Genomic DNA, 26,290 nt, shown 5'->3' with positions numbered 1-26,290 from the left:
AGAGCTAATGTTTTTATCTTGGAAACTTCTTTAGCTGACATTTGGGTTTAACCCTTATGACACCAATTTAGTGCCTAAGTAGTGATACTGCCACAGAGATGCCTTGCAGTGCAAATGTTATTAGTGATGGTCCTCTCTGACATTGAGCCCTCCAGAGTACAATACAGAGCTGTATTAGAGAGGGTTCAAGCTGATTCATAAAAGCAGCTTAAGGTCTGTGAGGGATTCTTGCACTTTACTAAATCTTAATTTACACAACAAGTTTGATTGCTCATAAAGCAACAACCATAAACCTAAATTGGTTTTGCTGTGCTGTGTCACAAGAGACAATAACAGGTCTGGAGAAAAAAAACAAATAATTTTCCAAATATTTGTTTTCAGCCATTGTACCTGTTTTATGTATTGATTTGTGTTTTGTACATGCCCTCCTGCATTCATGACTTGGGGGCCTATTCATCATCGAAGGCCGCATGGCCTCCGATGATGAAGTATTGAACTCACTGCGAGAGATACTTAAGTATCCAACTCGCAGGCGGATAGATTACACCGGAGCAATTCATCATTGCTCAGGTGAAGGGACAACTGCTCCAAAAAGCAGCAGTCCCCTCTGTTAGTATCGCAGCTACAGATGTAGCTGCGTTACTTACCTCCTTCCCGTCGGCCCGACTACTCATGCATGACCCAAGGTGACGCATGCGCACAGCCGCCGGGGAGGTAGTGAGCAGGCAGCGTAGGGATCCGCCCGGATCCCTGCTCACATCCCAGAAATCCATCCCGTAAGAAGGAGCAGGGCTAAGGAGAGCAAGCGCCGTCTGAAGATGGTGCTTGTTCTCGGCAGCAGTAGCGTTTCTGCATGATTACCAGGGCCATGTATCGTTTGAGGAATAGGCCCCTTGATCTTTCTACCTTCCTATTGTGTTTTTCACTAAGACCTTTATATCCCAATCAAGGCACAGTATATTATATTTGTTTGCATGGTTATCACCAGGGCCGTGTTAAGGATTGTGGGAGCCCCATTATTAAGTTTGCCTCGGCCCCTAGCAGAGACTACTATGCCTCTTATCTTGTCTCTGGACTCTCCACTGACCAGCAAGGTCGCAGGATACGACATCATGTCCGCAACACTGCTGGGAGCAGACTCCCGGCAGCATAGCGGTCATGATCTAGTACACTTAGAGGGGCTGATATATATATATATATATATATATATAGATATATATAGATATAGATATATATAGATAGATAGATAGATAGATAGATAGATAGACAGGTTGATTCTCCCATATCCAAATATTCCGAAATACGGAATAATTTTGACATGACTGAGATAATAAAACCTTTGATTTTTGGTGATTCAATGTACACAAACTTTGTCTAAGGCACAAATTATTAAAAATATGGTATAAAATTACCTTCAGGCTGTGTGTATAGGGTGTAAATGAAACATAAATTTATTTCATGTATGTACGCAAACTTTGCTTGAGCCACAAAATTATTGAAAATATTGTATAAAATGAGCTGCAGGCTATGTGTATAAGGTGTATATAACACAATGCATTCTGTGTGTATATTGGGGTCCCATTCCCAAGATATTTAATTATGATATGCAAATATGGAATATTCCGTTATTCAAAATACCCCTGGTCCCAAGTATTTTGGATATGGGAGACTCAGCCTGTATACTGTATATAGATAGATCATACTTGCCAACTCTCTCTTTGTCAGGGAGACTCCAAATAGTAGTAATCTCCATGTCTCCCTGAAGAGTCTAGTAATCTCCCTGATTGCACCTTACCCCCATTATGAAGCTGTTATATTAAAAAAAACAGAGATATATACAGGGGCGGCTCTAGGGGTGTTCGGTCAGTGCGGTCGCAAAGAGGCTCCACCCATAGGTGCTCTAACCCCTGGAGCCGGCACTGGATATATACATTCAAATGTGATCATTCGTATCATTTCCCTGCATTGGTTAAGGCACAATGATCCATATGGCTACATGCCTTTTCTCAAAATTGTCAGTGTGTTGTCATGAACAAATAGATCTCACTAACTGCTTTGGGACTCGTTTGCTTTTGAATGTAAGCCAATTTTATGACACGCCTCTCAGAAGTAGCAGTACACGCCCAGGTTACCACGCGCTCATAGGTGCTGACTTCACAGTCTTCCTAAAATACTTTTTCAAAAGTAGGCAAGTATGAGATAGATACATAAGATAGATACTGTATATCAATTAAGATAGATATAAAGCTATATATAGAGAGAGAAATAGAGAGGGAGGAAGGGACAGGGAGGGGGAGAGTGACAAAGAGGGAGAGGAAGAGAGAGAAGGAGGAAGGGACAGGGAGGGAGAGAGGGAGAGGAAAGGGAGACAGAGCAAGATCTGAAGAAGAGGGTGGGGAAGAGAGAGGGAAGAGGGGACAGACGGGTAGAGAGAGAAGGAGGGAGAGTAAGGGTAGGAGGGAGGAAGGGACTGATAGAGCGTGCATACAGTGTCTGTAGGAGATGCGGTCAATATCACGACGGCGGGGATTCCGGCGGTCAGAATGCTGAAGCCAGAATACCGGCGCCAGTGGCTGACCACCAGGATCCCGAAGGTAAGTACTGGGGTGGGGGGGGGAGGGTTAGGTAATAGGTGGTGGGTTAGGCACTAAGGGGGGCTGGTTAGGTTTAGGGTGCGGGGACGGGGAGGTTAGGTGTAGGCACCAGGAAGGGAGGGTTAGGGGTAGAGAGAGGGGGAGGGTTAGGAATATCGGTATCCTAACCCTGTAGGGATATCGGTATCCTAACCCTGTAGGGATGCCGGCGTCTGCATTCTGACCGCCAGGATCCCGAACGCTGGCATCCCATCCCCATCCCCATCCCCCTGTAGCAGCTGCAGTATCAGCTTTCTGATGAGGATGGGCACATCACGACATTAGGCCCGCCCCTTCCCATACACCCGCTAATCGCAGCATTGTGTCAGTGAGAAGGGAGGGGCTCCCATAATCTGCCATGGTCAGGTTCATCAGTGAGTGTGCTATGCCAGTGATGCTGCCAGTGGGGAGAGTCCAAAGTGGCCAGGTTCCAGCCAATATTTGCGGCAGTGTGGGGGCCTCTGGGCGACCGCCACGCCTATAATCCTGGCCCTGGTTATGACACAGGTCAGCACAGATCAGTTTTGTCCTTGCCTAACTAGTAACAGTCTTCTCATTAAAAGGAATCTAAAGGCCATTTTTTACAATTAATGGAAAACTAGAAAAAAACCTTTAAATTTATGGTTCAATGAAAAGATTAATAATTACAGATGTGTCCTTACACACTATTGGTGTAGTTGTGCCAAACAGCCCCTCTCAGCACGCCAGGTCCTGCTTGTATCTGTTTGCGCTGAGCATCTTTTCCCCAAAGAATGTGTCTTAGTTGCAAACGGATGCGACAAACTGCAACTATGCCTCCCCCTCAGGCTGCAGCACCGGTCGCACACCCCTTGTTATGGCCGTGATTACAGATATACAGGAAAATCTGGAAACAATTTAATGTTTGCATGGCTGTTCCTCATGCAACTATTCTATATATTCTATAATTTGGTTACTGTGTCACCTTTTTCCATTATAGGCCCCTGATCCTAGCTTTTCCAAGGACTAATCTGTTTATTTTGCAGCCCTGGCCCTTAATGTAACACAGTCGATATGCGTACCAGAAATAAAATTATGTTCGAGGGCTGATCCCATACAGATGCATCCACATACATCTATCCTCCGTGCTCTACAAGTCACGTTACACATAATATGTGAGTGCTCTGTGACTCTGTAAAGCCGAGCGTCTTTTCGTCTTTTCAGCGACTGTATCACTGTAACGTAGCGTTTTCGTATGGAGATACACCCGCAGCTGTACACAGAATATAGGCATACTGCATATCATTTTAGTGAGCAGAAGTTGCTCGTGTGTCCTATTCTCATCACTGCAAACAAGATGCATTGGAAGGTAAAAGTTGCACTAAAAGACGCTTGGCGCTACCGAGTCACGCCACGGCATGGCGGGACTAGAAGGGCTGTTTAACGCGCATGGAGGCTAGATGTATGTGGACACATCTGTCGGTAAACGTGGCAACACTATGCTGGTTATTGTGAAGCACATACATCCATGTGTCTGAACCTGCGATTGGACTGCCTGTAGTCGTTTTTGTTTGGTCACAGCAAGTGGAAGATCTTTGTACGTTTCATCATGGCGGATGAGGAAGACGTGTCTGTGAGATTACGTCAGAGATGTGTGATTGAATCTTGTGTTAAATGTGAAAAAAGCAGAAATTAAATGTTACGGCTGTGCTACTGTATTTTGGGGGTGGAAGCACTTCACAGAGGGTAATACGCAAGTGACTGACTAAGCACGTTCTGGGAGATCATCCACTGCGATTACAGATATCAACATTGCCAAAGCTGCTGAGATGTTGCAAAATGACAGGAGGTTAACTTTGTGCAAACTTTTGGCTTCACTTGGCATCTCATTCAAACGGGTTCAGCATATTGTGACAAAGGAACCGAAAATGCACCGCATTGTGTGCCAGGTGGGTACACAGAAATCTCACAGAAGAGCAGATGTGACGACGAGTTGAATTGTGCAAGAACACTGTTTGAATGGTGGAGAGAATACCCGATTTCCTGACATTGAGTGTGACGAATCGTGGATTTGTTATTATGATCCGGAATCCAAACAGTCCAGTGTATGGAAACAAGTGAATTCGCCTCCGCCCAAAAATTCTGTGTGATTCCTGTTGCTTGTAAAGTCATTCTTCTGCTGTTCCTTGATGTGCACGGTATGATCCTATAGCACTGGTTTCCCCGCAGACAGACAATGGTGACTGCTATGCAAACGTCCTGAAACCCCATTTGCGTGGAGCCATGAGGAGGAAAAGACCACTTTTGCTAAAGAAACAGTGGTTTTTGCTCCAAGACCATGCCCGACCACATGTTGCTGCTGTTGCATTGGCAGCACAGACTGGAACACCCTCCATATAGCCCTGACTTGGCCTCCTGTGATTTCTGGGTATTCCCAACCCTGAAAAAACAACTGCGCGGAAAGAAGTTCTCAAAAGATGATGAAGTGAAAAATGCCACAGTTGCAACACTAAGTAACGTCATACAACAGTCTACTGCACGTCTTTGAATCGTTGTTGAAAGACTGCAAAAAATGTATTGAATGTGAAGGATGCTATTTTGAAAAAGAAAAATGTGTAGATTCTGTGGAGTCATCTGATTCTGATTTAATAAAATCAGTCTCATTACTTTTCAATCAGCCCTCGTACTTGCTTATCGTTTTTTTTGGTAACAGTCCACTGAGGAAGTAAAGAACCACTGTTATCAAGCACTTCATCACACGTCCTGTAGACCTCTACTCTGGTCTACAAGGAGAAGAGATGGCAAGTATGGGGTAAAGAGGGCCTAGGTCATGAGAGCTTACACTCTACACTACAAAACAGGTAATTTTAAGTGTCTTAGTTTAGAAAACAAATAAAAAAAGTATATTTGGAATTAAATAAAAAAATCCTTTGCCAGTAGTAGGCCCACTTTAACATTTGGAATTATCCCTAAAATTGTGGATAGCTAGCAATAATGTTGGTAACATTTACAGGTAAATCTATGCTAATATTTTCAGGCACTTGTTACAACTACATAGTTGTAAGAGAGGAATTCTATGCACTGCACACCAGACTTCTTTATTTAAGTCTATATTAGGTCATGGTAGGGAGCAACACAGAGTCTACAATGCTAAATGCAATGCTAAAGGATGATTATCTATAACTAGAAGGCAGCGTCTTTCTCTTTAGGTGGCAGACATTAAACATTACCAGGCGAAAAAATATCTGGAGTGTCACCGCCATTACAACATATAAAATAATTTGCAAATGTAATCGAGGGGTATGAAATCTGTTAATTTCAGGGCCATAACTAGGGGTGTGTGCCCACTGCCACCACACAGAGAACAGGGCTTTGCGGGCAGTGCTGTCACTGCCCAATGGCCCTTGCTTCTGGCTAGCAGCGAGTCTGGAACGTGTGCCATGCTGTCCGTAGTGTCCCTTGGGCCAGAAGGAGAGGAGCAGCATAGCAAGTGTTGTAGGAGAGGGCCTGACCTCACAATTACCACTCAAAATATCCATGAGTGCCAAATTGCTGCACTAGTGCCAACGTCTGTTTAAATAAGTTTGTCGAAAAATGTTTGGTTTTTTTGGGGGGTTGATGTATCAAGTCAGGGTTGATGTATCAAGTCATGAAAACATACCCATAGCAACAAATCAGCATCTCACTATCATTTTAAAGAGAGTATACTTGATAAATGCTACCTCAAAGTTGATTAGTTGCTATGAGCAACTTCTCCACTGGTCCAAGTCTCCACTCTTTGCATTGCTTGATGCATTAACCCATATGTTGCAAACAAATAGAAATTGTATGTAAAGCTTTTCCTTATAGATTATATTCCACAAAAAAAACACCTTTTGAGGTGATAATAGTTTTAGATTTAGACATCTGAGCTGTTATCCCACTGTGCCCAGATGTCCGTGCTGACTCCCACAGTGGACATATCTGCCTAGCAACTAGATCACTTGCTCTAGAAAGAGAACAACATGTGGGATGTGGTGTACACCAGCAATTTACCGAGCAGTTTTATCTGAAATAAATGTACTGAAAGGCTTTGTGTTTAAAGGTCAAGATGTATGTTTAATTATGTTTTTGGAGAACATTCATCTATTTATGTAATGGACATACTTGGAAATTATGACGTTTTGTACAGAGCTGCTCATCAAAATTAAATATTTGAAAATATTCTCAGTCTCGGAAACTATTATATCAGTGGTACCTTTACAAGTATAATTTTATTAAAATGTTATACTTTTTTTTTTTTTTTTTGGGTTACTCAAAATAGAAACCTTATTTATAAAAAAAGTTTCTGTCCATCCTAATATCTGTGTGGGAATGATTACACAATGGGTAATACCACAAATGTTCTATTTTAATATGCCCAGAACTCCATTCAGACCATAGCCAATCTGCGCTGCTATGACATCAACTAGGCCCCAGTACTAAAAGGACGGTGCAATGCTCCGTTTTGACTACAGGGGTGCATTAGGAGTATATTTATTAAGCCGAGATTACAACTAACATTTTCCATCGCTACTACTCGCAGGAAATAAAATTTAGCTCAGCTCCCTGTCAATAATGGCTGCTGAGTACTCTTACTACCAGGCCATTGCAGGGGAGCCTCTACGCAATCATGAGCTGGCATTTATGGTTCAGACATGCACAGTGAGACTGGAAACGCCAGTTCCACTTTTGAAAAATAAATAAATAAAATTAAAAGTCTAAAAATTTTTGTAGTACAAATGTAAAATTAAATAAGTGCTCTATATGACTAATAAAGTATTTTCTCTTGTGCCCCACCACTGCAATGCCATTCTGATATGGTGATAGTTATAGGAGATCAGCAATACTGCTGTCTTCCTTTAATAGGTTTCACTGGAAAGCTCCAGCGATGGTCACTGTTAGCGGTATCCTTTAATAAATATGAAAAAAAACCCTATCTCCAGGAAAAAAACAACTGTTTTCGCCAGAGAGGTCTATTCGCCACTTAATAAATATACCCATTTATTTAAATTTTTTTTAACAAAGCTGTAATGTTGGAAAGGCAATGGTAAATCTGAAAAATTTATTTTATCTTTATGCTCCTTGTATGAATATTTTAATGTGTTAGTATGGGTTTACTTGAAATACCATGAGTGTTTGAGAAAAAGCTAAAACTATATGTTTTTGTGTTCTTTACAGAACTCCCATCCTCAGAACATCTAAGTGTGGCAGACGCAACGTGGCTCGCCCTTAATGTGGTCTCTGGAGGTGGCAGTTCCTCCAGCTCTCAACCAATTGGAGTGACCAAAATAGCCAAGTCAGTCATCGCGCCACTGGCAGATCAGAACATCTCTGTGTTTATGTTATCCACCTATCAAACAGACTTTATATTGGTAAGGGACTTTACTACCTTATTTTTTTTATTTTTTATTATAAGCTTGTAATTTCAAGTAATTGTGCGTTAACTAACTGTCCATTTGCAAAATATAGAAAGCTAGAACCTTTCTCATGGGATCTTATTGTAAGACCTACAACTCCTACAGTAAGCCAAGTTAGAAAATTGCACCGATGAGAGGTATAATTATATATTTACTCTCACAGAATATAAAATAGAATCACAAGAATACAGTCTTCTGGGGCTGGTTTTTTTGTCTTTTAGTTCCATCCTTATTTGTAAAGTGAGAGCAGGTGTTGTACTGCAGGCAATGTGAAAGTTGGCCAATTATTTATATATATATATCTTTATATCAAACACCAGATTATTGTATTTAAATGCATCCATTCTCTTCCACTCCTGCACTGGCATAATCCATACTTCCTACTTTATTAGATGTTATAAGAGCGGAACTGCTTAGAATACATTGGTATTGAACAGTCACAATGCGTCAGTAACCTTACATGGTGGTGATCTCAGTCACTAAAATGTCTGTCTCTATCAGCCTACAGCACACTAGCTGTTGTGTAATTCTGATTGCCATCATTTTGAAACTTGTAGATCCACATTATGTTCTGTACTATGCAGCCTGAATTCTTGGGGCTGCCATGCTCTTGTTTTATCATTTATTTGTCAGCAGTGCTGGTCCTGCATTAGTATAAGGGCTTTATGATTTAGCACCACTGGTCTTTCTATTGACATAAATTAAGCACTTTCCTTTGCGTGCGAATTCTACGTATCGCGTCTTTTTTCACCCAATTCACTCCCAAAAGTCGCAAAGCGGCATACGTGCGAAAATTCTTTCTGCTTTTACCGGTGATAAGTATACAGCAGGTAAAAATCAGTGACGTGCAGTGAGGTAAATGGCTGGGGAGGCACAGGCTAGTATCAGAGCCAGATTAACAAGTACATTAACACAGTTAATCTGTTAATGTGGGCATTATACAGAGGTGCAGCAGTATATAGTGCTGGGAATTTGGTGTGTTTTGATCAGGGATGTGCGTTAAAGGTAGACAGGGGAGGCAGTGCCTCACCTGCCATACACTTTTTACTACATTGTTTTGACTATAAAATGTTCTAGAATAATACAAAGAAGATATTTATAATAGTTATTTAATTTTTTCTTATTATTTTTATAGTCAAAACTGTGGAGTATACCTAAGTATGGCAGGAAAGGCTCTGCCTCACCCGACCGCACATCACTGGTGAAAATGGGGAAATCGCCTATACCCCAAAAAATGGGAAAGTGATGTAGGATAACAAAATAGAAGTGTATGAGTGGCCAAAGTATTTTGGGATTCTTAAATTGTGTCAAATGGCTGTAATATGCATGTGTCTAAAACATCCAAATAATGATAGAAAGCAAGTGTTTTTTTGAAAAAAATAAATGTTCTACTTAAGTTGAGGGTGCATAAAAATACCTATACGTATACAGTATGTTTGTGTCATTAACTGACGTTGACACAGCCAGCTGTGTTTTTGAAGAGAAAATTTGTTCTGTACATGTGCAGAACGGATCTTTTCTGACTACCCGGACTTTCCTGCAGACCAGGCAATTTCTGACTGGTTTTGCTGTAAAAATCGTCAGTTAAGTGGTTAAAGAAACATTTCAAAAACCTTCAAAATATGCCTCTAACATCCACCTGTAATCTTAAAAAACACCAGTCCCACTCATACAGCACCCCCATATACCTGTCCCACTCATACAGCACCCCATATACCTGTCCCACTCATACAGCACCCCCATATACCTGTCCCACTCATACAGCACCCTCATATACCTGTCCCACTCATACAGCACCCCCATATACCTGTCCCACTCATACAGCACCCCCATATACCTGTCCCACTCATACAGCACCCTCATATACCTGTGCCATTCATACAGCACCCCCATATACCTGTCCCACTCATACAGCACCCCCATATACCTGTCCCACTCATACAGCACCCCCATATACCTGTCCCACTCATACAGCACCCCCATATACCTGTGCCATTCATACAGCACCCCCATATACCTGTGCCATTCATACAGCACCCCCATATACCTGTCCCATTCATACAGCACCCCCATATACCTGTCCCACTCATACAGCACCCCCATATACCTGTGCCATTCATACAGCACCCCCATATACCTGTGCCATTCATACAGCACCCCCATATACCTGTCCCACTCATACAGCACCCTCATATACCTGTGCCATTCATACAGCACCCCCATATACCTGTCCCATTCATACAGCACCCCCATATACCTGTCCCACTCATACAGCATCCCCATATACCTATCCCACTCATACAGCACCCCCATATACCTGTCCCACTCATACAGCACTCCCACATCAATTTACCCCATTTTTCTACACTTTGCACATATTCACCACAAATATGCTATGTCATTATTTGCCAAATTAAGCTAATTAAAAAAATATATTTTTGCCTAACTGGTCATTAAGGAAGGTGTCCTAGTGGTTCTGAACCAAGTCCTGACAATTTTATCCAATAATAGGGGTTTTGCACAACTTTTTACCTAGTCAGGAGTTGGTGAAAACTTTTTGCGGCAAATGGTATGGAGAATGCGCACCCGTGAAAAGTCGTAGCTAATAGGATAGCACGATAAGTACAAATTCGCACAATAAGCCGTTTATTGCGGAAAAGCGGCTAATCGTAGCTTACTGATTTTCCCCCATAGTGTGTTATTTCCCCCAGTCATGTATGTAGATAGTATAATGTAGATTCTGTTTCTTTTCTTTTTTCATTTATATTGGAAAATAAAATCTAAGTTACAAATAACCATCTGTAACAAAATAGAATTACCTAAATGAGTTTATCAAAAAATATTCAAGTACAAACACTTAAAATGGCATGATTGCATCCTTAGGTTACTGCTCAGCTGTGACTTTATTACACGCTCTTTCAGGTACGCGAGAGGGATCTGCCTTTTGTGATGCACACGCTGGCAGCAGAATTTACTATACTGCAAGTGGTGAACGGAGAAACTGTAGCTGCTGATAATCGCGGAGTGACAAATGGATTTGTGAAACCCAAGCTTGGTATGAAACCTACACTATACATGAAAGCACGAGGGATATCACACATCTGGTATTATAAATGTGCTCAGGAAACAATTAAATTACCAGTCCATCCAGAACATTTTATATAAAGCATCAAAACAAAGGGGCATACACACGAGACGATATCTTTGAACGATATTGTTCAACAATATGTCGTTCATATCGTTTAGTGTGTGCACCTTACATTTGACTAAATATTTCCAAGTTGCTTGTGGGATCTTTGAATCTTATGATTGGCTTCATTGAAAATATATAAAATGTATTCTGTTTCTCAAAATTTGTACAGTTCACTTGAGTTGCCAATATCTGAATCCGTCTTTTTTAATCAAATCCATGTTCTCATCTTGATTAATGTGCACTGCTTACATACATACACTGCATATTTACATAGGCAATCATAATCTTACACAGACGACTTGTTTTATTACAATAACAATATACTTTTAAATTGCCACATTATCCAGTGAGTATTCTTGTAACAAAATGTGTACAAGACATAAAAATGAATTGAATCGCAATGTAAATTTATATGCTTATTTTGTTGTGGAAATTGGAATCGCTTTAAAGAACTGTAAGGTATTCTCCTCTTTTATCTGGCCTTAGGCAAAACAGTTTTCCTGTTCAACACAGGAACTGAGCGATTGGGTCACATTCTTATTTAGCCACAAACATGGGTGGCCTAATAATGTGTGATCCTGCCATTGGGGGAGGTGATGACTGCACACACCTCCAAATAACATTTACTAGCATGCTAACAGTTTTGATAGTATCTGTGGTGTCACAGTTGTCTAGTACCCACACACATGGATATATCACAGCAGCATAACTACATGCTATTGTCATCTGTTATCAGCCACTTTAAAAAGACCTCTGTTCATTAGTCTGTTCATTAGACTTACAAACAGACATTTAACTTCATTTATATAAGGTAATTGCAGGATCAGTGGTCCTTTGTACTGATGATAAAAATGCACTAATTACATAATTTTTTTATATTTTTGTGTTTTGCAACTAGAAGGTATTGTATATTACTTTCTAATAAACCACTGAAAGTAAACATTTATTATGACCTCAATAGCATTAATTCCTCTGCCCCGTTTTCATTTAGTTCAGAGACCGGTTATTCATCCACTTTCCAGTCCCAGCAATATGTTCTGTGTTACCAGCCTGGATCCTTATACACTCCCAAGTGTGACTACACTCCTAATGGATGTGATGTTTTACTCCAATGGGTAGGTACACATACATGTACTGCATTGTTATGTTTTGTCTTTCGTAGACCTAATTGGAAGAATGGGAAAGATCTGTCCTATTATAGATCCTATATGTAGTACAAGCATGTAAGGATCACTAAACCAGTTTGTTCATATTCCTATATTGGAATCTTTCCAGAAGTACAAACATTTTATTTTACAAGTATCCTTTAAGTTACACTGGGTTAAAATTTGAGGCTTCACAGCCCATAAAGTAGATATCTACTAAAAGCAGAAATCACATTCTCAATCTAGTAATGCTGGCTACACACTAGATGATTTCTCAGATGATATGGTGAATTGACCGACATCGTAGATCGTACAGTGTGCACTATGCGCGGTCCTGCGCAGCAACATGGGGGCTGTTTCATTGGCCGTGCATGCACGTCAGATGGAGCGACCTAGCTGCCGATGCCAGGAGGGTGAATGGTGCAGGTGAACGATGTATCGGGCGGTCGGACTCCGGACCATGCAGTGTGTACCGCCCGCAGGACATAGCGTATCATCATGCGTCGCATTGGCAGGTCGAGTAATGTGTACACGGTTTTAGATGATTTGCAACATGTTACCATTTATTCTGCTGCTTTATGGGAATGGGTATGAAATACCGCCGGCGGTTCGATTCCCGTCAGCAGCAGCCCGACATGAGCAGAGTTCGAAAAGGGCAGGAAGCCTGACAGCGCTGGAAATCCCGAACGTGGAAAGGTGAGTATCTACTAACCTAACCTCCCTAACCCTGCTGCACAAATAATTAACAGTTCCTGCCAAATATAAATATTGTATGGAGTAGAGCTGAGGCTACTCTCTCTTGAAACCGATTTGATAAGGTGTAATTTCCAAGTAGCAGGTAATATGTTAGGAACCACTTAAATATAAGTTTTGTTTTCTACTGGAATCCAGTAAGAAATAACATACAAGTCACTGGGAAGCATAGCATAATAAATACAACCACAGGAGGGATTTATCTATCCTAACTGTGTAAGAGAAAACCTTTACATAACATGTTCACTTCACGTGACAGCAGTCTTTTAAGTGTAAAATGAAACTATGTAACATGGCTTCAAAACGATCCCTGATTTGTGTATATGAGGTAATTTATTTGTTTGAGATAAGCCAACTGAGTTGTTTCCAATGTTTAAAATTCTTAACGCCAAAATAGTATATTAATATTACGTAAATATTTGCCGACTGTATGTTAAGGAATACATTTTTAGAAAAATTGCACAAAATTCGTTTTTACAGGTGTTAGGGGTTGATGTACTGTATCAAGCAGTGTAGAAGTTGCCCATTGCACCAATCAGCTTTGAGGAAGCATTTATAAAGTACACTTTGTAAAATGATAGTTAGATGCTGATTGGTTGCTATCGATAACTTCTCCACTGGTTCTCTTCTCTGCTTGATACAGCAACCCCAAAGTTTAGGATGGAAAGTTCTGCTTATTCAAGTTGGTATAATACAGCATTTGACTTGCTTGTCTCACCAATTCGCATCAATACATAAATCACTAGTATTTTTTTCTTTTACAGCAAATTGGTATTAGCTGTGATATGGGTTAATGTGCACCATGGTAGACTTTGGAAAGGGCACCATAGTCTATCTAGTACATGTATGCTATGATCTAGACTTCTCGTGTACAATTACTGAGATGTGTGTGCTGTGTGCTTGTAGAGTAAAAGATTCGGTGGTGGGCAGTGAGGAATCTGGTCACATCCGGTTCTTCTCCTTCTCCCTCATTGAGGGCTACATTTCTTTGGTGATGGATGTACAGACGCAGCAGAGGTAAGGCCTATCTGAGAGACAGTATAACTGCCAGACATGAATAGGTGCATATCTAGTAGTCATTGTTCCTTATACAAATGGAAATATATATAGCCCCAGGTGCTTTAAACAGCAAAAAATAAATGTAAACAATAGTGTACTATAAAATTGTGAGAGTTGTATACTTTTAAGCAGCAGTTAAATGGTTCTTACCAATATATATCTAAAGGAGACAGAAAAGTAACCGCGCTTAAACCTGTATCCAATATAATTGTGCTTGTGTTCTGGGTACCATATAAAACAATTTGTATATAATGAGTACAATCAACCTAAGTGAGCAATAAAAAATTATAATAATTTAGTGTTCAGTAGCCAGTCATAAAAAGCTCAAAGCTTACAGCAATGGATTTAAACATGAAATAGCACGCATTGAATCAAACATATAAAGGTTGAAACATTGTCTCTTTTGTTAAGTAGCAATCCTGAAAAAATCTGTTAAAACTGAATATCTGAAAGTCCTGTAACTGTATGCTGTAATAGAGCCAGGTGCTTCTTGTTAAATAAATATATATATTTATATATATAGATAGATCTATCTCAGCCGCGTCTGGCTGAAAGAATGTATAGTATAAAATAAAACGATCCCGAATTCCTCTTCAATATAGACAGTTTGGATATGTAATCTGATAAAATACCCAAGCATAAATGTCAATACACCAGTAATATCATAGGATGCCTCCGTGGAAATGTTCAAAACATGCTGTTTATTGAGCACACTGGGCCTGATTCAGAGCCGGACGCAATTAGCTCTCGCTCGTCCAGAAAATAGGGGTGGCTATTCAAATGAACCGTTCGCTCTTTGCGGTCTGTTCACGCCTCTAGGTCTGAACGAGCGTACAAAACTTGCGGTCGTTTTTTGGAAAACTACGCCCCCTGGCCGCTCGCATCCTACGTCATGTCCGCTATTTATTAGATTATTCGAGTACATCGACCAGGGTATGAACTGCTGGCTATTCTTGTGGTTGGTTTTTGCTACCACAATTTTGCGAGCAGTTCTGAATATAAAATAACCCAGTGACGTGGTCAATGACGCTGCTGTATTAATTATGCACACCCATAAAACGCCCGTTTTGACCTTTAAGCACGCCTGCGATCGGATCTCCACTCCCCGTTTTCAAGCACCTTCCCCTGTTACCACCCACATACGCCTCTTTCTGTCACTCAAATTATCAGGCATTCGCTATTTTGCGAGCACATGAATTTCGACCGCACTGACTGGTTCGCGCATACGTATAAAGATCCGTACGCATGCGCAGTTGGGCAAACATTGCTCGGAGCGAACGAGCGGCCGCTTACGAGCGGCTCTGAATCAGGCCCACTGAGCGGGAAATGGTCCCGTAAAACTTTGTATAACAATGCACCATTTAGAATTATATTAGTAAGGAATAGTCACTTTCCTATGGTGGAGTGGTCAAGCATGTGGTAGCATTACACTGTACTGCATAGGATGCTGGGTAGTGTACAGAGAAGCAGTGAGCGGCAAATGCCTATTAGGAACAGTGAATAATGTGCTGTCTATATGCATTGTGGTGTACTAACGACAACAATAGGGGTTGTTTTTCAGAAGCTTTTCCTTTACATTAAATTATTCATAATGTATTTTCTTGTTCAGTGATGATACCACCTTTTGTGCACAGGTTTCCTAATAATTTGCTGTTTACAAGTGCGTCGGGCGAGCTCTGGAAGATGGTTCGTATTGGCGGACAACCTCTTGGTTTTGGTATGTACATAAAATAATCCAATAAAACGTAACGAATATCTCATATTTCTGTAAGTATAAACTATAACAAAAAGCTTTACATAGCATTTCTATTTCTTTGTACCATATGGGATGATGTATCAAGCAGTGAAGAGAGTGGAGAAGTGCAGTGGCGTCACAAGGGGGGTGCATGCTGCATCCGGGTGTCACCCGCTGAGGGGTGACACCACAGTGCCAACTTCTCAGTGTGGTTGCTGCACTGTAGCATTATGTGCAGTACTCTGCTCCTGACACAGTGAGCTGGCACTGCGCACAGAGTGGTCCCCGGTGGCAGCCCGTACCCGCGAGGCCCCACCCCATTTGTTGCGCACTAGAAGCTTCCCGCACCAGGTGTCTACACAGGTAGGGACGCCACTGTAAAAGTGGACAATCTGATTCAAGGGAATATTTATCAAGTATATTCTATAAAATAATAGAATTATGCTGATTGGTTACTATGCGCAACTTCTCCACTGGTCCAAGTTTCCACTCCTTTCATACCACTTTCACACAGAAATGACCCTAAAACTCGGCATTTGAGTGCCAGGTCCAGCCTGACCTCCCTTTCAGACAGAATAGAAAATGACCAGATCCAGCATTTTTACTCCTGGTAATTTACTGATCAACACGGGTATTTCTTCTGTGGGAAAGGGTCAATCCGGGTTTTGTGCAGGCTCGGTTTGGATTTTTCCCGCCAAAAATGATAACTACCTGAGCCTGCACATCTCTAGTAAAACCCAGGGTCAAAGTCACAGGAATTTCAACCTGGGTTGACTCGTTCAGCCCGAAAAAGTACCCGTGTTGATCAGCAAATTACCAGGTAAAAGCGCTTTTCTGTCTGAAAGGAGGGTCACGGATTGATACTCACCGCCTATTTTACATTTGCTATGGCTGGTCTTAGTCATTCAACTATCTTAATGGGCAACTAACTGCCATTAGTTTCTAGTGACTGTGTCACAGGTTTTAAAATGTATCCCCAACAGAGTGAAAGCAATTGCTGGTATGCAATCGGGAAGCCGACCGCCTAAATACCGGCAGCCGGCTTCCCGACTGTCATATCCCGGCAAGGGTGAAATGCCGGGCGTATACATCGTAGTGATGCCGGGCGCCGCGAGCGGGCACATTGCGGGGGGGAGGGTTAGGTTTAGGGCTCCCGGGGGGGACTTAGGGTTAGGCACCCCCCCGGGAGGGTTAGGGTTAGGCTAGGGGGAGGGAGGGTTAAGGTTAGGCACCCCCGGTGGGGGACTTAGGGTTAGGCACCCCCCCGGGGCACTTGGGTTTAGGCAGCGGGGAAGGGGGTGGTTAGGGTTAGGCACTTAGAGGGGGGATTAGGGTTAGGCACTTGGGGGGGGAAGTTAGGGTTAGGCACCCCTAAGGAGAGGGTTAGGGTTAGGGGGGTTAGGTTAGTAGATACTCACCTTTCCACGATCGGGATTTCCAGTGCTGTCGGGCTTCCGCTGCTTCGAACTCTGCTCATGTCGGGCTGCCGCTGACGGGAATCGAACCGCCGGACATGCGGCCGGCAGTATTTCATACCCATTCCCAATTGCTTCCACCATGTTGATTATTACTGAACATACCATCACTTTTATTGGGGATGTAGGAGCGGTGCACAGAAGGGGTCGCACAGCCCTTTAGTAGTATTAACTTTCATTTATATAGCTGTACGTTTGCAGTGTATGATAATACTGTTAAACAGATGTGAAAATTTTATAAAACACAAAATGGTACATATATTGTATGCTCAAAGTTTGAATGCATGGGCTGTGTGAGAGACAGGCTGGTTACTCATGTATTTGCTTGAAAAAAGTAATAGTGACATAGTCTTCATTCTAGCACCCTGCACCTGACACAACCCCTGCAGTTTCTCTATCCTGCCTGGGGTGTCGCTCTCTGCTCTGGTGCTTCTAGCACACGCAGCTAATACAGCAAACTGCTGAAATACATCAGTTTGTGTGCTAGAAGCACCAGAGCAGAGAGCGACACCCCAGACAGGAAAGAGTAACTGCATGGTTTTTAACAGGTGCAGGGTGTTAGAATGACCACTAGTGTCTAACATGAGTATGGTAAATGAGCCTTAAAGCAGCATATATATTGCTACACAATAAATGTAGAGGGGCGGGGGCTAGTAATTCTAAACATGTGGTAGTTAATGTTTGAAGAGGGTGAACCAAGCTCTTGGTGACACTGGGGAAGGGAGCGGATTTTAAAGATGATTAATGGACCATTTTCTGAAAAGCGGTTAACCCTGTAGATAACCCTCCACCAGTGATAATATTTGCTGGGTTTCTCTGGTGATAGCCTCCCCATGCAAAAGCATTTAACAAGGATCACTGTGGTACACGAGGAGTTCTCTCTTTTCACATCTTTGCTGCCTCAAACTGGCACCAAGAGCATGACAAAAGTCCACTCTCCAATAATACCTCTTTTCCACCAAAGTTCCCAGTCTGACCCGGGATTTGGAACATGGTTCCAATCCAGGTCAGGCCCCTTTACCACCGCAGCGCCAGTCTGGCTTGTTCCCAGATTGGCGGCGTTCACACTGCACACAGGTGATAATATATTATCCGATCGCGTCAGCCTCCATTAAGTACTGCTGCGCCTGTAATTGGAAACAGCTGTGTTTCCCGACATAATACTGTTATTGGAAATATTTATACATATTATGGACAGTCTGTTACACTATAGAAAGGTGTTACAGACAGACAGAGGCATGTAGCTGCAACAAGTTAGCAATTTGAGTGGGTTGTAGGGTTAACAAGCAGATCAATATGGAACCTAATTATATCAGCTGGCATGATAGAGGTGAATAATGACATCTATACAGAATCACCCGAGTGAGGCTTGTAATGCCCATGCAATGTGCGTGCGCAATACGGAGCCAGGAAAAACAGCTGTTTCCAATTACTGGTGCCTGAGAGGCGGAGAAACGCGTAAACGGTTGCCCATATGATATAACCACTATTTTCAGCAAATTCATCGTAAAAAGTGCTTCACCGACTGCCGGCTACTGACCACCGCGATACGACAAATTGGTAAAAAAAATGTGGTCTCCAAACTAACAACATCTGTGTGCAAATAACATATGAGGGATACCACGTGGGGTTGAGTTTCTGAACAGTCAATAACTGTGCATGCATGCCGCCCGGCTATAACTCTCACTGCCACCCATGTCTAATAATCCACAGCCTTCTTTGTTAATACGAGCTAGAATACTAACCCACTAACACGGGATTTTTCCTTTTTTTTTGGCTTGCTTGAGCTATTGAAATACAACGCACTTTGGCCCTGATTCAGAGCCGCTCTGAATAAGGGCGTTTTTTTTTTTTCAGCTATTGCGAGCGGCCAGGATGATGGTCACGATGGTCAAGACCATCGCGACCATCGGGCTTGTGATGATACCCTTGTGGTAGGGTCTCGTGGCCGCAAGCCCCAGAGAGCTTCTGGCTCTAATAGAGCCGGAAGCTCTCCCACTGACATCACTGGTGATGTCAGTGGGGCCGCCCACAAACAGCAGGCGTTCGCAAGGGAATGCCTCCGTTTTGTGAAGCCACCCCCACGCCACGCCTCCAAAACGGTGCGAGCTGTCGATCAAAATCGACAGCCGCCCCCTTTTGGTGCGAGACACGGAGCGCCCGTCGCTAGCCGGGTCTCACGCATGCACACGTCGGAGCCGGCTCCGGCGTGCGCATGAGCAGTGGCCTAACATCGACCCGCTTGCGAGCGGGTCTGAATCAGGCCCTTTGTTCAAATCTGTTCTTACTAACCATACCTGCTTGAGCCTTCATAACTATAAGGATACGCTGTTATAATTGTTGAATTGGAACGTTGAGACTGTTTCTTTTTTTCTAATAAGGAGGCTACATCTTGCTAAAAAGGATACAAACTTTGTCATTATAAACACCACCAATGCTATACTGCTACTGACTGCCGTTAGTTTTATATGTTTCTTTATTCTGCGGAATTTATATGGCTGCTATTTTATACTGATCTGATAGACATGGACCGTAAATCTATTTAAACTATCTGCTTATTAATGCACTTTGAATTAATAATAGTAGTCTTCATTCAGCTATGTATCAATCTTTTGAGATGTATTAATAGGGTCACATGAGTTTACAATTTGATCAGATCAGGGTTATCATCTGTGTTATACACGCATATACTATATAAATCTACTAGGTTATTTTTATCTATTGTAAGTTTTTGTTTTTTAGACATGTAATTAAACCTCTTTTTGTTTTTTTTTATTGACCAGCGCCCTTTTGGGGCATTCAGTATTCCCCAATTCGTGTAGGGGCAGCTGTCAATTTGTGTGTGCCCATCTAGCACTTCTTTGTGATAAATATAGTTACCCATAAGGTTAGCGTCTGTGTTTTTTTGCTTCTATTCATGTAAACTGATTTATTTTAGAATAAAAATGTGAACATAAATTGTCATAATTCTGCATTAGAAAATGTGGCTGTTAGGAAACAACATTAATATAATTAGTTGTTGTATTAGAGTGCTGTAAGTGTGAAGGATGAATCACAGCATAGCAGGGTATTGGCTATTTCACCTGTAACCTTAAGTATTGAGGCTGAAATATGCAGCAGGGTCCTATAACTGTATTTTCTTGATAGAGTTCAAAACTGCTGACATCAGGCAGATAATGTGCAGTGAGGATCAGACATTCTAAGAACTGCATACAGATCCCCTTCCCCTCTAAAGAGGGGTCCTAAGGCGTATAGCATTATTATATAATCTGATGCCGAGTGCATCTAACAAACAAAAAACATGAGGCATTTTAGGGAAAAAGTGCAAATTAAACTACACTAGCTGTGAAAATAAGAAATGTCTTAAACTTAGAACGATATGCTATCTCACAATGTTTATATTTAATTGAGAATTATTTTTTTGTAGATGAATGTGGGATTGTTGCCCAAATCTCAGAGCCTTTAGCTGCTGCTGACATCCCTGCCTATTATATCAGCACATTTAAGTTTGATCATGCACTGGTAAGTTTCTAAAATCCTTACATGTGTATTGCATTTATTGGAAATAGTAATGTGAATATAAATGAAATTGCATGATATGTTTGTATTAGGCAACAAATTGTCCTCCGTATCTGCTTGCATATTGGTTGCTACAATTGGCTCTGCTGGTCCTAGATCATAAGATTCGGGTCAGCTTTACTTACTAAATACTAAATTTGTTGTACACAAACCACAAGAGCTACCTTTGTATATCTGATATCAAATTAGGGTCCATGTCCATATACATTAGTGACTTGTTACTTACCTGCCTAATTTTGCCTTGTGTCCTTTAGCCTCTGCCCTGAAAGCACCTTTAGAATAGAATAATATGTGTAACATCAAGTGGGATTATAACGGGTTGAGTATGAAATCCCGGCTGTCCGTATGCCGTTGGTCAGAATACCAACAGCAGTATCCCAACAGCCAGAATCCCGACACCCATAAGTAACATGAGTATTTTTCTAACCCCTACCCTAACCCACCTTCCCCGGTGCCTAACCCTAACCTCCCCCCTAGTGCCTATACATAACCTGCCCCTCCCCGCAGTGGTGTCACAAGGGGGGTGCGGGCCGCACCCGGGTGTCACCCGCCGAGTGGTGACACCAAAGTGCAGACACCGCTCTGGTGACGGGAGCCGGGTGCTGCAATGTAGAAGTACGTGCAGCACTCTGCTCCTGTCACAGTGAGGGAGCCAGCACTACAAGCACACTGGTCCCCGGGGGCAGCCAGCACGTCCTGGACCCCCCGAAGACACTAAAACCGGGGTTCGGGAGTATGGCCCCACCCCCACACGTGAGGCCACACCCACATGTCCTGTGGACCCGCCCCCTTCCCCCCCGTTTGCACGGCAGCACCACCCTCATTTTTGTACACGCCACTGCCTCCCCGCACCCTAAACCTAACACCCCTTCCCCGGTGCTAAACCTAACCTCCCCCTAGTGCCTAAACCTAACCTCCCCCTCCCCGCACCCTAATCCTAACACTTCCTACCCGGTGCCTAACCCTAGCCCCGCTACCTAACCCTAACCTCCCCCTAACACCACGATACTTACCTTCGGGATGCCGGCGGTCAGGGTACTGTTCCCGGCTCCGGTATTCAGACCCGCAAGCCGGGATGCCGGCTACATCCCATTATACCTATCAACCTTCCAGCCCAGTTGGGACAAACCTGTCTCTATCAGGACAGCATGATGTTGTTAGGCCCTGCTTTGCTCACTAGCCCGCAAATTATACTCAGATTTACATACTAGTTGCTAACAGCCCCTCCCAGTAAAATTTGCCACCTGCAGGGACTGCCTAGCAGTGACAGTGACTTCCCATTAGAAGTGCTTCCTGCTACTCACAGCCGGACTGGCAGTCCCAGTGTGAGGTGTTTTCTCCCCCTGGGACTGCCTGTCCGAACTGCTCTTCCCATTGGAAGAGAGCTCTTCGAATGAATGGGAAGTGACTCCCCTGCTATGTTGTCAGCCCAGTCAGACTTCCAGAGGTTACAGCTGATGCAGTCCCCAGAAGTTGTTGATTTGTCCTCATGCATGGGATCGTAATCCCTCACACGCAAACATTTCAGACCGGTCTGGCAGTAGGCACCAGACTCCCCCAAGCATGGGCGCCGAGAGGGGGGGGGGGGCGGGTACAGATTGCCCGGGCTTGCTAGAGGGGCCCAGCGGGGACCAGGTCTGGCGTGCCCCCCCCCCCCCACCTCACAGCAGCTCAGCACACAGCTTGTGCTGGGCTGCTGTGTGAGACTGCTTGCGGCTGCCGAAGCAGTCTCCTATGGCTGTGGGGGGGGGGGGGGGGGCAATCACACTGATAGCGTACCCCTCCTGCTTGGCACCGGGCTGGGGGCTTACAGAGCCCCACCTTCCCGGCACACAGCGCCGCTGAAAAAGTCATGGTTATTTATTTTTCAAGGGGGCGTGGCCATGCCTCCCGCGATTAGGCCACGCCCCCTCCATTACCCGGGCCCGGCCAGGCTCTCAACGGCCCTGCCCCCGAGAGATAGGTACAAGGGACCTGCAGTCAGGGTTGGCATGGGAGGCAGAGCCTGAGATTTGATATAAAAATGATTAGAATAATACAAATAAGATATTTATAACTTATAAACATCTTCTTTGTTTATTTTAATCATTTACTCACCAGCTTTGTGGAGCTCCCTGGGACTGTAAGGAGATGAGAGATGAGGCAGCAACAGCTCAGCCTCGCTTCTGTATAGTCTGACACTGCTTGCAGAGCTGGGTGGCGGGGCCTCACCACGGGCAGTAAGCTGCACAGAAAGAGAGCTAATCGAGGCATGGGAGTGTCCCTTGAGCACTGATGGACACCTTGGATGTGTCATGTGACCAGGAAGTGCACTGCAGTGTTTAGAGATCGGAGCTCAGCAGCAAGAGAATACAGTGATGCAGGTAGGAGAATCAATGGACACTGAAGCTTAGTGTAGTGAGGGTAGAGTTACAGTGAGAAGGGGGTGAGATAGGCTCCCAGCACTCAGACCCATCTCTACGTGTTTCTCCCCAGCCATTGACCTCACCGCACGTCACTGATGGGTACGAGCGGCCGCTGATTCTCTGTAATTATAATTCTGTTTTCTGTAATGGTCAATTACAGATATTAAAACATGGCATAAGCTGTGTGATGTGACAGTTACATGAGGGTGGATAGATTATTGCAGTTTCTGTCAGAAATGCATTTCAATTTAATTTTTGTTTTACCCAGTTTTTTTTTATTGCAACCGTAATATTCTACAACACATTAAAATATTATTTAGCAAAACTACATGACCAGAATATGCCTTGATGTAACTACCATCACAATATGTTTACATATTTTCACAGGCGTAATACCGTTAGTGCAGGGGGTGCGGCTGCTACGGGGATCAGGCTACCTGTAGGGCCCGCCACTCACCCACACCCAGTCACGCCGCTCTGTCTGCCAGTGCAACAGTCACACTAACAAAACACTACTAGCTGTTGCTGTGCTGCCTGTCCTGCTGGGATGGACGTCCCAGCAGGACAGGCAGCAGCGCAGCAAAGTCAGATTAAGGGGTGGCTCCCCTCTACCGCAACAGTGCATCTGCCTCCTGCTATTATGCCCAACAGAGCAAGTATTGAGGGGGCATGACAGAGAGAGGTGGCAGGTCAGATAAGATGAGAGGGGGCGGGATAGATTAGAGGGTGCAGGTTGGACGAGGAAAGGCGGTGAGCCAGATGAGAGGGGTTAGGCTTGACTAGCAGATGGGCGCGCTAGACGACTGTATGTCTAGCGGGGTGGGGTTACATGAGAAGAGAGAGGGCTTAGGAAGGACAGCAGCAGGGGCCCAGGGGGCTGAGAGTAAACAGATATTGAAGGGAAAGAGCAGGAGGTACCGGATGGAGGCGAGAATATATGGAACAAAGGAGAGCTGAGGGGAATAATGCTGTTTGGTTAGGGGAGAGTGACTGAGAGAGTCCTGGGTGGCGAAACATGAAGCTGCTGGCGATCAGGTGCGTGTGTGCCGATAGAAAGTATGACTGGAGCAGACCTGCTGAACAATAAGGAACCGGATCAGACGACAGCGCTGGAACCTGTGAATACAACAACCTCAAGGTTAGTGCATGCAGGGTCTTATCTACCTCCTGGCGAGGATGGCACTCGCCAGGGCCGCTGGCTGAGGGGGAGGCACTGTCTGGTCATGCCACCCATGGCCAGAGGGTAGAATCAAGACAGGACTGCCAAGACTGGAGTCCCGGGTATGTCCCTGGCTCCTTGCCAGTTGCTGCCTTGCACAATGAATGAATAAAGTTGTTTAGGTTTTTTTCTAAACAAGGTAAACATGACGTCACGCACGCCGCATCACTGCACTGAGGAGCTGGCCACAGCAGAAGATAGTAAGTATCTGTGGGATCCAGGGGCTGGAGCTGGGGAGACAGAAGGGGGGGCTGGCTGGGGAGACAGAAGGGGGGGCTGGCTGGGAAGAAAGAAGTGGTGCTGCATTGTGAAACAGAAATAGGTGCTGGCTGTTCAAACATGGGGGCTGGCTGGGGAGACGTTATAAGTACAGAGTAATTATTTAGAAAAACCTGGGAGGTGCCAGTCCATTGCTTTGCATGGGGCACTCTGACCCCTACATACACCGCGGACTGCATGCTTGTGTGAATATATAGTTTTGTTTTCTTTATTAGATCTTACACTATATGTAATACCTCTTTTCCACCAAAAACCCGGGTCCGACCTGGGTTTTTGGACATGGTTCCAACCCAGGTCAGACCCCATTTACACTGCACCTTCGATCTGGATTACTCCCAGGTCAGTCCTGTTCACACTGAACCTGGGTCTGCCCTGCTAAACAGGGACCCTTTTACACTGAGCTGCGACCCGGGTAGACCCAGCAAAAAAACAGGTTTTTGCTCTGATGTGAAAGAGGTATAGCTAACAACTCAGTATCTGCACTGCCCTGTCCTACCCTCCACTCTGTCAGGCCCTGACCTCATTTGCTATTCCGGCCCCCCCCCCCGCCAAAAAAAAATACATTTGATTTAATCAGCTCGTCTGAACAACATTTTGAGCTGTTTTTCTGCATATGGGAGCAAACTCACGATTATCATTTGCTGCCACACACTAAATGTTCTAATTAGTTTTCTCTGATTTAACGATAATTAGATCATGTGTGGCTAACCCTTAATGAAGCTGCCACCACAGTTTTGTAATGTTTTAAACAAGTTGTCAGGGCTTTGTTACCCTTTAATTGTAAAATGTGATTTACAAAAATTATGAGGTGGACTACAGTCTATTTGGAAACCTAAAGCTATCATTTAAATGCAGGGACAGGATTGAACAAAGAGTATAATATACAGTGCATCCGGAAAGTATTCACAGCGCTAAACTTTTTACACATTTTGTTATGTCACAGCCTTATTCCAAAATGGAATAAATTCATTTTTGTCGTCAAAATTCTACACACAATACCCCATAATGTCAACGTGTTAAAAGTTTTGTTGGAGATTTTTGCAAATTTAATAAAATTAAAAAAAACACTAAAGCTGCATACACACAACGATTTAGTTAATGAACGATTTTAGTAAACGATTTTCTCCCTTGAAAAAATTGAACTAAAATCATTTACTAAAGTTGTTCATTTACTATGTTCATTTAAATGTAATGAACGATTTTCTAGAACTACAAACGATTTTTGCATATTCCCTTACTGCAAATCATTGAGTTGACAAGTCTGACTGAACTACAAACTACAAACGTAAACGCACATGAACGAAAATCATTCATCGTTTGACTCAGAAAGTGAACGATTTTTACAAACGATTAACGATAATCGTTCAAAAAATCGTGTGTGTATGCACCTTAAGAAATCACATGTACATAAGTATTCAC

The 26,290-nt window shown here is 43.3% G+C and overlaps 1 protein-coding gene across 1 annotated transcript in view; it reads left to right on the top strand.

The window, feature by feature from the left end:
* CASTOR2 (cytosolic arginine sensor for mTORC1 subunit 2) overlaps positions 1-26,290 on the top strand; it is a 205,068-nt gene that overhangs the window by 173,487 nt on the left and 5,291 nt on the right. The window contains exons 3-8 of the mRNA XM_088445855.1: positions 7,791-7,984; positions 10,952-11,084; positions 12,214-12,337; positions 14,027-14,137; positions 15,814-15,896; positions 20,817-20,911. Of these exons, the coding sequence (XP_088301981.1) occupies positions 7,791-7,984; positions 10,952-11,084; positions 12,214-12,337; positions 14,027-14,137; positions 15,814-15,896; positions 20,817-20,911 (740 nt within the window). The remainder of the gene's footprint in view (positions 1-7,790; positions 7,985-10,951; positions 11,085-12,213; positions 12,338-14,026; positions 14,138-15,813; positions 15,897-20,816; positions 20,912-26,290) is intronic.

The sequence above is a fragment of the Taudactylus pleione genome, unplaced genomic scaffold, assembly GCF_031769625.1.
Source record: "Taudactylus pleione unplaced genomic scaffold, aTauple2 ptg000391l, whole genome shotgun sequence".
Lineage (NCBI taxonomy): Eukaryota > Metazoa > Chordata > Amphibia > Anura > Myobatrachidae > Taudactylus > Taudactylus pleione.
Note: the sequence above shows the minus strand (reverse complement) of the source record. Positions and strands in the feature narration are given on the sequence as shown.